The sequence below is a fragment of the Choloepus didactylus genome, chromosome 16 (genome assembly GCF_015220235.1).
Source record: "Choloepus didactylus isolate mChoDid1 chromosome 16, mChoDid1.pri, whole genome shotgun sequence".
Lineage (NCBI taxonomy): Eukaryota > Metazoa > Chordata > Mammalia > Pilosa > Megalonychidae > Choloepus > Choloepus didactylus.
Genome location: NC_051322.1, coordinates 13,062,533 through 13,071,196, shown reverse-complemented (window position 1 = coordinate 13,071,196; position 8,664 = coordinate 13,062,533). Strand labels below are relative to the sequence as shown.

The 8,664-nt window shown below is 44.7% G+C and overlaps 1 protein-coding gene across 1 annotated transcript; it reads right to left on the bottom strand.

Annotated features, from left to right (window-relative positions):
- Positions 1-518: 518 nt before the first annotated feature.
- On the bottom strand, positions 519-6,789 carry DSEL (dermatan sulfate epimerase like). The gene is made up of 2 exons (XM_037806320.1): positions 6,425-6,789; positions 519-5,587 (listed from the first exon to the last, which is right to left on the bottom strand). Exon 2 carries the CDS (start codon positions 4,714-4,716, stop codon positions 1,078-1,080), a length of 3,639 nt encoding a protein of 1,212 aa, XP_037662248.1. The 5' UTR covers positions 4,717-5,587; positions 6,425-6,789; the 3' UTR covers positions 519-1,077.
- Positions 6,790-8,664: the final 1,875 nt, after the last annotated feature.

Sequence of the window (8,664 nt, the reverse complement as noted above, 5' to 3'; positions counted from 1 at the left end):
TCAACTTTTGCAGACACTGGTAGTCTGTAAACTCATTCAAAAGGATGCAAGATAACTCAGGCAGTCTTCCAATTCTGTTTTCAGTCCAAAAGAAAAAAAAAAAAAACACTGGCAGCAGTGGCCTGCTTTCTTTGAGTCATATAGTGATAATTCCACAAAAAGAAATTTAATTCTAAATCTATGTCAAGTTTTAATGGAAAATTAGTCATCAGGAAGAAAAATCCCCACAAATATTGGGAGTCTAGCAATTAGTAACTGCTGATTGTTTTGCCTGACAGTGACAGAAAGGATAGGGTCAGAGTGCTGTGATGACAAACAGCTGTGGCTCCAGGGAAGCAAAGACGAGCAAGGAGACTTTTAAACAGACAAGTACAGGTCTAAAAGAAAAATCTACCAGCCCTTGGTACCCAAACTGTTCAAAGCCTTACTCATTATTCCTAAGTAAAAAACTTTAAGGAGGCTTTTCAGGTCACTGTTTCTGATTTAAAAAAAAAACAAAACAAAACACATTCCTTCTGTATTTCCAACTGTTTTCCCAAAAGGAATCTATAGCTTTAATAGAAGCTTTCAGCATTTCCCCAGTGATATCACCAAACATTACACACAGTAAAAGGAACTTTTTGTGTGTGCAAGATAAATGTGTTACAAGACTTTTTTTTAAAAAAAGGTAAGAATCTTTTGTAGTCCATCTTGAAAGCAAGTTAGCTCGAGTAAAGCAACAATTGCAAAACCTTTAGCAGTATTCGAGGTCCCAAGATAGATCAGCACAGTTACAGATGAAGGAGACTTAGACAAAACCTTTAAAATATTCCCAACTCCCTGATCCCATGATATAACTTCATCTACACTTCCGTAGCAGAAACATTCAGCAGAAAAAGTTTCAGACAAAAAGGAAAATGATGACGAAAAAATAAATCCTGTTAGGCCAACTGTGTTATTTTAAAAATAATCTTTGTGCAAGTAACAGACTGCGCACACGCACACACACACATTGTACAAGAATAAACATACTCTTCTAATTCATATCCACAAATTAGGCTGGAAACATTAGTGCAAATTTCTGCTGACCTGCAGCATTTAGTCCACAAACTTTGGATACCCTAGATGAGCCATCAGTGTCCAGCAGATGTTTTCAATCAGTTTAATTTCATCCCTAGGCAAATTTCGCTTCCAAAGGTTAATATTGGTTGGAGATATTTCCCCTTCATAGGGAAGGTAAAAAAGGTTTGTGGAGGTGGCAAACAATATTTGGTTTAAACTAGCAGGAGACAAAGGAATTCCAAGAAAGGCAAAAATCCTTTCAGTGGTTTTCTGAGGAAAATGCACAATGTCTTCAAACTTGACCAGCTGGTAGCTGGAAGGCAGCAAGTCTGTATTTATTCTCAAGGCGGCTGCTGTGTTCGCCAGCCACAAATGAGACAACAGGGAGACTGCATTTGATTGAGGTTTTGATAATTCTTTCCTCAATGATTCATACTCAGAAGCGTAGCCTGAATTTAAGTTACATCGGCCTTTACCTCCCTCTATTTTAAACAATTTACCCAAGTGCTCTGGCACATTCTTCAAGGAATAAAGACTTGGTTTACTACTGTACAGCATTGAATAAATCCAAGCCCGAGGGTCTCTTACCACATACAATGCCCTCATCGAAGGTCCTAAAACTTCTTGAAAAAAATGAAGCTTCAATGTCCAGCTCCCACTGCTTAAACTGAGCACAGGACGTGCGCTTGGGAAGTACACCAGGTGTCTCCTCAAAGCCCTAATATATTCAGCATCTCTATCAAAGGCGCCTTTCATTCTACTTCTTTGTTCTGGCAAAGACTCCCTCCTTCTCAATTTTCTTTTTTTGTCCTTATTTGTTGCAAAATATTGGGCCAGTTTACCCCTACTGGGTTCATGCAGATGGATGTTTTGCAAATGCAGTTTTGTGTCTTGGACTAAGGACTGTAACCATCCTTGGAGTAAACGAAAACGCCCACTGTGGATGTCTGACACCTTCCATTCACAGGCATCGACAAATGAGTCGATTTCAAATTCAGTTTCAGGGATTCCAATGTAAGCTGTTGGAACCCTTATGTAGAGAAAATCACTACTGTTGAAAAAAAGTTGCTTAAGAATTTCGGCTCCTGAACCAGGAAGTGAGGTAATAACAACATCGGGAAGAGCAACATGGTGCCCTTCAGAAGACAAAGAGTTCTTGCTTGCCTCAGCCTCTTTCCTTGTCCATTTTGCACAGATGGGTTGAGTGCAAGTGCTCCATACATCCAACAGCTCAATAAACCACAAGGCAATAACAAGGATTAGTATCCATCGCATCAACTTTCTAAAAGAAAGATAAAAATGCCACTGAAAAGCTAAAATCACCAGACTAATGCACAAAATTAACCCAACTGCTATATTAAATTTAAATCCAAAGGGGAAAATAACTCTATCATGTCTTACAGACTTTACTATTGCTTGAGTGCCCAAACCAAATTGGGTTATCTGGCTCTCATCAGCCAAACTGGCAAAGCCACCAAATCCCAGGTAGTTGAACCTTGTCTTCAGATTATGGTACTCAGTTATAATGGAAGCCACATGTTCAGTATTATTAACATTGAGAGAAATCTGAAGTCCAGACTTGGAACTATCAATAAATCTGCAGCTGGAAACATTGACATATGGCCCATAAAAGACATATGCAATTCTTGTGATTGTGGATTCCATGTGAAATGTAACATTAACAAATTGAGTCCACCGTTTCTTAAATTCAGCAGCTTGCTCTGCTTCCTGGATACTAGCCATGGGACTACTGCCATGATGATCGAACCAAAACATTTTGTAGTGAGCATCCCATACATCCATCATGGCACCATTATACCTGTTCATAAACCTATATGGGATGTATTTAAAATCAATATCCAGATTATGAAAGAAGGCACTGACAGAATTTATTGGGGAATCTTCTTCCCTCTCAATGTGATCAACAACAAGCAAAGTCTGGGAATTTAAGAGAAGCAAAGCACGATACACACTTTTCAGTTTCAGTGCTGAAGAATAAGCCGGCCCTGCTTCCCCACTCACAAACATCATTTCTCCATGCTGAGAGGCAGTGATGATTTCTCCAGCCGCGTCACCAACCTCCTCACCAGTCCACCTGAGCCACTGTGCACATTCTCCTAGCTGACCTTCCCAGGGCTTGTTACACTGGCTTGAGGGTGACGGAGCGAACACCAACACATTGTTAAGGTGACTCAACTTAGGTCCATAGAGAGCTTCAGAAACAAATACTTGCCCATTGGGAGCAAAAGTAAATGAGTTCTGATCTGGATGTTCATGGCCTGGGTTAAAGCTTCTCCACCCATCGATCCAGGAGTAGGGCTGAAAGTGAACTATGTCATATACAGCTCGGCCCCCTAGCTTCCCAGATTTAAAAGATACAAAGGTATTGGTCTGTGTGTTGGGCAACCCAGCCCCATAAGTGACAACACCCCAGTTAGGGAACACGTGCATTTTTGCTGTCCCATATTCAGCAGGAGGCTGTGGGGTGAGCTGGGGATCATACCAGATGAATTCAGTATGAAGTGTACTCCACCTCTGGGCAGTGGAGGGAACCATGGGTCCATCTTTGGGTCGATGCTTTCGAATTTGGTGGGCTAACCAATTTCCAGCTCCACTCCTCAAGATGAACTTATCCAAGAAAACTAGCTGGCTCTCTGGACCGTAAAACCAATTATAATTGGAATCTGCTATACCTACAGTTCTTTGGAAGCCTGGTAAAAGGGTGGCATAATAGAACCAAAAGTGCATTTTTAACCAGTTATTATCCAAGTTGTTGATATTAAAATGGCGCTGGGCCAAGAAAACATATTGTGTGACTGATTTAGCTGTGTAGCTTCCATAGGCCACACCTTCATCCAAAGAACCATCGACAATATGATTCAACAAAAACATTGTCTTTTCCATCACATCTACTACAACCTGTTTCCATGTATTTGCTTTAGATTCTTTATCTATCCCTGTCACCAGGGCCCCAGTGAGTAATGCTATCATATTAGTAGCCTGGTGGTTGTGGAGAAGTTGTTTGCTCCATGAGCGGACCTTGGAATACTCGTACATTTCCTCAGTAACAATCCATATTTTTTCCAGGTACTTTTGTCTTCGATGGTTATCTAATAAATTATATAAAAAGTCAAAGGCAGTGGCAAAACCTGTTAAGGAATGGCCAATTGGAACCTCATCCCCGGGAGCATTCTCAACTAGCCAGTCTTTGTAGCCAACCATCCTGTCCATATATTCCAGGACAAATTCAAAGGCAACCTTGTCTTCTGGGCACAACAAACAGTACAATGCTAAAGGAGGCAGATTATTACCATAAATTTCATTCCACTTGGCAGCAAAATCAGCATGCTTGGGTGGAGGTAGGTAGTATGTTGGACTGGACAGCATAACTGTCACTGCACTTCTGATAGCTCTAAAAAGATGCAAATGGCTTGTGCGAGACTTCTGTCTCATTGCGTGGATTTCTTCAGCATCAAAATATAAACTTGGATGAAGCACATTTTTCTTCAGCTTTTGGTTGAGTCTGAAATCTTGCACTTCCTGTGTCTTAAACTGATCTATATCATCTGTGAAAACTGCCCATTCAGAGTAATTGCTCACAGATTCTTCAAAAGTTGAGAAACCAAACATCACTAACGCTAAAAATAAAAAATGTCCTGTAAACATTAACGCCATGATCCATCAGGGAGTTCCTTTCTTTTACATGTCAAGCACAGTATTCAATGCATTTCCCATGTGGTTTTTATAAAATACACATTTAAGGCCTTGATCAAACAAAGATAGTAAACTATATATGCTGCAAAATCCAGCTGACATTCGGCTCATTCAAAGCAAGTGCAGTTGCCAAAAAGGGAAAACTTACTTTGTGTATCTGTGTCCCTGTCACGGTTTTGATTCCAATAAAACTTCAAAGAATGTTAAAGCCACTAATTTTTCCCAATACACAAGGAATATGTATAGATAGACATAATGTAAATTCAGTATTTCCTTCCTTTACATATATTTTTATCTAACATGAAGAGTAGAAACACACGTAAAAATAAGAAGCACTCCAAAATTCCAAATTAAGAGTCATTCCTACATTGAAAACCATCACTGATGATGAATTCACCAAACCAAGGTATGATGTGTTTGTGTGTTTCCCCAAGAAGTTGATGAAGTACTGGAATTCTTGGAGTGGACCCAGTTGCTACTCCTCTGCACATTATACACTTCTTGTTTCAAGAACTTTTTCTTCTTCCATTTTTGGGAGAAAAACATCCTCAACAGGTGTTCAAAGTCCTACTTGGTTTACAAAAGACAAAAATTTCTGCCCTCATTTCAAACCTGTCTTTTTCAGGCTCACTCATTAGCCTTTTATGACCCAGAGGAAGCATTTTCATGTTGTCTTTTATCATCTTCATCTGTACCACTGTAAAAATCTAATCTCTTCAGCCACCTAGGTATTTCTCCTCTTCCCATCAGGAAGTAACCACCAACTGGGAGAGAAAGCTCCCCTTTCACCAAAGGATGCCTCTTTTCTGTTCCTTTTTCATGACACTCCTTTCTGGGGGAAAACAAAACAAAGAGATTCTCTGAGGCTACAGATACGCTGGGAATGGATATAAACCGATGATTTCAATATTCTAAAACCACTTAACAGAAATTTCAGAATCATAACAAAATATGCTATGAAATAGGATCTAGGTTAGCTAAAGTGATGCTTCTTTTTTGTTCTCACTACACTTTCAAATACATATATTAGGATTTCAACGACTGTCACCCGATGACAAGCACAAGATATAAGTTTCCCGACAGGGTCAAAGGCGGGCCTGCTTTTGTTATTTAAAAACGTTTTTATTCAAATGCACTTAATACAGAGAAGCGTCCTGTTATCCTTGTTATTTCCCTTATAAAGACGCAAGACAAAAACGTAAAAGGGGAAAGGATTTTAAAAAACAAATTTTATTCCGGTTAACGGTTTGGCTTTCATGGGATCAGAAGGTGTCCTTGTGACGGGTACTAGTGAGAGGAGTCATTTTCCTCAAAGGAGGCGTCACGACAAGGCGCGGGGGCCGAGGAACAGCAGTTCCGCTCGGATCCCTCTCACCTGTGGCCCCACTTCGCCGCCTCCCGAGAAGCCACCAGAGGGAGCTCAGAGCCAGCCGTAAGGAGCAGCTTCTCCCTCTGCCCGTCTCCGGGTGTGAAGATTCTAAGCAAGTTTCAGTCTGGAGCAAGTCTCCTCACTGCACAGAACATTAACGCAGGAGTTTCCAGATCCGCCCCGCCTGTTGCATTTTTTTTTTTTTCGTTTCCTTACGAACATGCCCCCACCATCCTCCGCTCCCCAGCCCCCGACCTGTGGCTTGGGGACAGGAGACCCCACCTCACCCAGGCGGCTTACCTGAGGCAGCTCCCGAGGGGGTCTCCCTGCAGCGTCGGGCCCGAACGGAGGGGGAATTGGAGAGTTAGAGAAAACTCTTCTGCTACGGGGGGCAGGGCCCGCGCGGGGTCCGCAGGGCTCCCCCCGGCCCGGCCTGGCCCGGCGCCCCCCGGCGCTCCAACAGGCTGCGGCCCCCGCGCCCCGTTCCCGCGCCCCTCGCTGCCCGAACACGCCGCGCCGCCTTCGGGAAACCCCGGGCGGCTCCCAGGGGACAGCCCTGGGCCGCGGGAGGCAGCTACGGGAGCGGCTGGCGCGCGTCCAGCTGAGCGCCGGTCTCCTCAGGACGCGATGCCGCCGCTGTAGCCGCTCCTCGATGCGCAGCTCCGGCCGCGCGGCCCCGGGGAGAGCGAGAGACTACGACGCGACCTGGGGGCGGGCCCGAGGCGGGGCCGGGGGCGGGGACACGCGGTCCTGGGAGAGCGCGAGACCGCGACGCGAGGCAGGGGGCGGAGCGAGGCGAGACAGGGGCGGGAGGGGGCGGGTCAGGGGGCGGGGACACGCGGCCCTGGGAGAGCCGGAGTTGCGGACGCGAGCGGGGGTGGGAGGGGGGGTGGGGGCGTGGGCCGAAGAGATGCAGGGGGCGGGCAGTGGGCTGGACGAGGGCGGGGACACGCGTCCCCGGGAGAGCGAGAAACGCCGACGCGAGCCAGGGGGCGGGACGATCCGGGGGTGGGGCGGGGCCTGGCGGCCTGAGGACGCCGAGCGACAACGTCGGGAGCAGGTGTGCGGACCGAGGTGAGGCCACCCTCCGGGAATCCCAGCGCTGGGAGGCTTTGGGGACCGTGTCCTTCGGGTGGCGGAGATGGCCGCGCGCTCTAGAAAGTTTGGCGACTGCAAATGTATGGAGATCTCGCGGGGAAAATTGGCTGAAGATGGATGCTCCCATTATCTTAACTGATATGAACTCTTTTTCTTCGGGGAGAGGACAGCTTGAACGGAGGCTGGGCGTTGGGAGGAAGATAAGGGAAGTTTCCCGGGTTTCTTATAAATGGATGGGAGAGGCGGGGATGGGCAGGGATGACGTGGTGGGATAACAGCGATGGCTCTTTTGGAAGAGGAAGGACTTGAAACTGGGAGCCAGGCTGGCTGATGTGCCTTCTCTTCAGAAGAGCAAAATGAGGATTTTAATTTGTGAAATGACTTTAGGAGGAGCATAGATGCTCAGGATCAGGGGGAGATGAAAAAGCCTAATCTTCTGTGTTAATTGAAGATAATTTCTCTGGCAACATAAATGTGAGAAAGTATGGGATAAACAGGGAGAAGGAACCTTTCTCTCTTTAAGAAAATAGAATCTGGTCTTTAATAGAGACCTAAAGGCAGGAGAAGGGAGTGTGCCTTGGTTACTCTGACATGAGTGTTCGATTCCAGGGTTTGAAAATCCTAGAGCAGCCGTGAACTCTGTTGTACTCAACATATGAAATTAGGATATCTGAGATTACGTTTCAGCATGAGCCAAACAAAAGTCTGACCTCAAATATTTTCTCCATAGTAATAGGAATACAGTAAAATATCAGGCATCACAAATGAAGAATTTCATCCTCTGTCAGGGATTGAAAAGCCTTTGGTCTCCTCTTGCCCCAGCCCATTTTGGTAATATGGACAAATGTATCCATTAAAAGATGAGTGTCTTGCTTTGATCACTTCCTGCTAAAAATCAAACTGTAGACAACTGTTAGCATAATAAAATTTCAGATAACTTAACTTGGAGGGGAAACTTGACCTCTACATTCTCATCACTGTTTTATTCCACTTTGTCCCCATGGGAACCCTAGTTCTAGTCCAAATGGCTAAACTTGATTTTGCTTTGGTGGTTCAGTGTCTTTGCTTATTCCATGCTTTCCCTCACAGCGTCCTCTGCCCAGCAACCCTAGTTGAAAGTGTCCTATTGGAGTTCTCTTATCCTCAGATCAGCTCACATGCTTAATTCCTCTTTAAATAGCTCCCTGTTTCCCCTACCAGAATGAATTACTCCAGCACTATATTATTTGCACCTACATTCAGCCCTTAGATTATTTTATGCTTGTTATGTCACCTGGCTGACTCCTGGGCTCTATTCAAAGCTACTCCTCAAGTGACTGTTTACTCAGTCCCCTTTGTAAGCATTTGAAATGAGTTGACCCTTAGCAATTAGCTCACCTAGAGCACTGTCTCTTCCACTGAGGTTCATTCCAAAACAAGCGTCCAGAGACAGCATCTTCTGT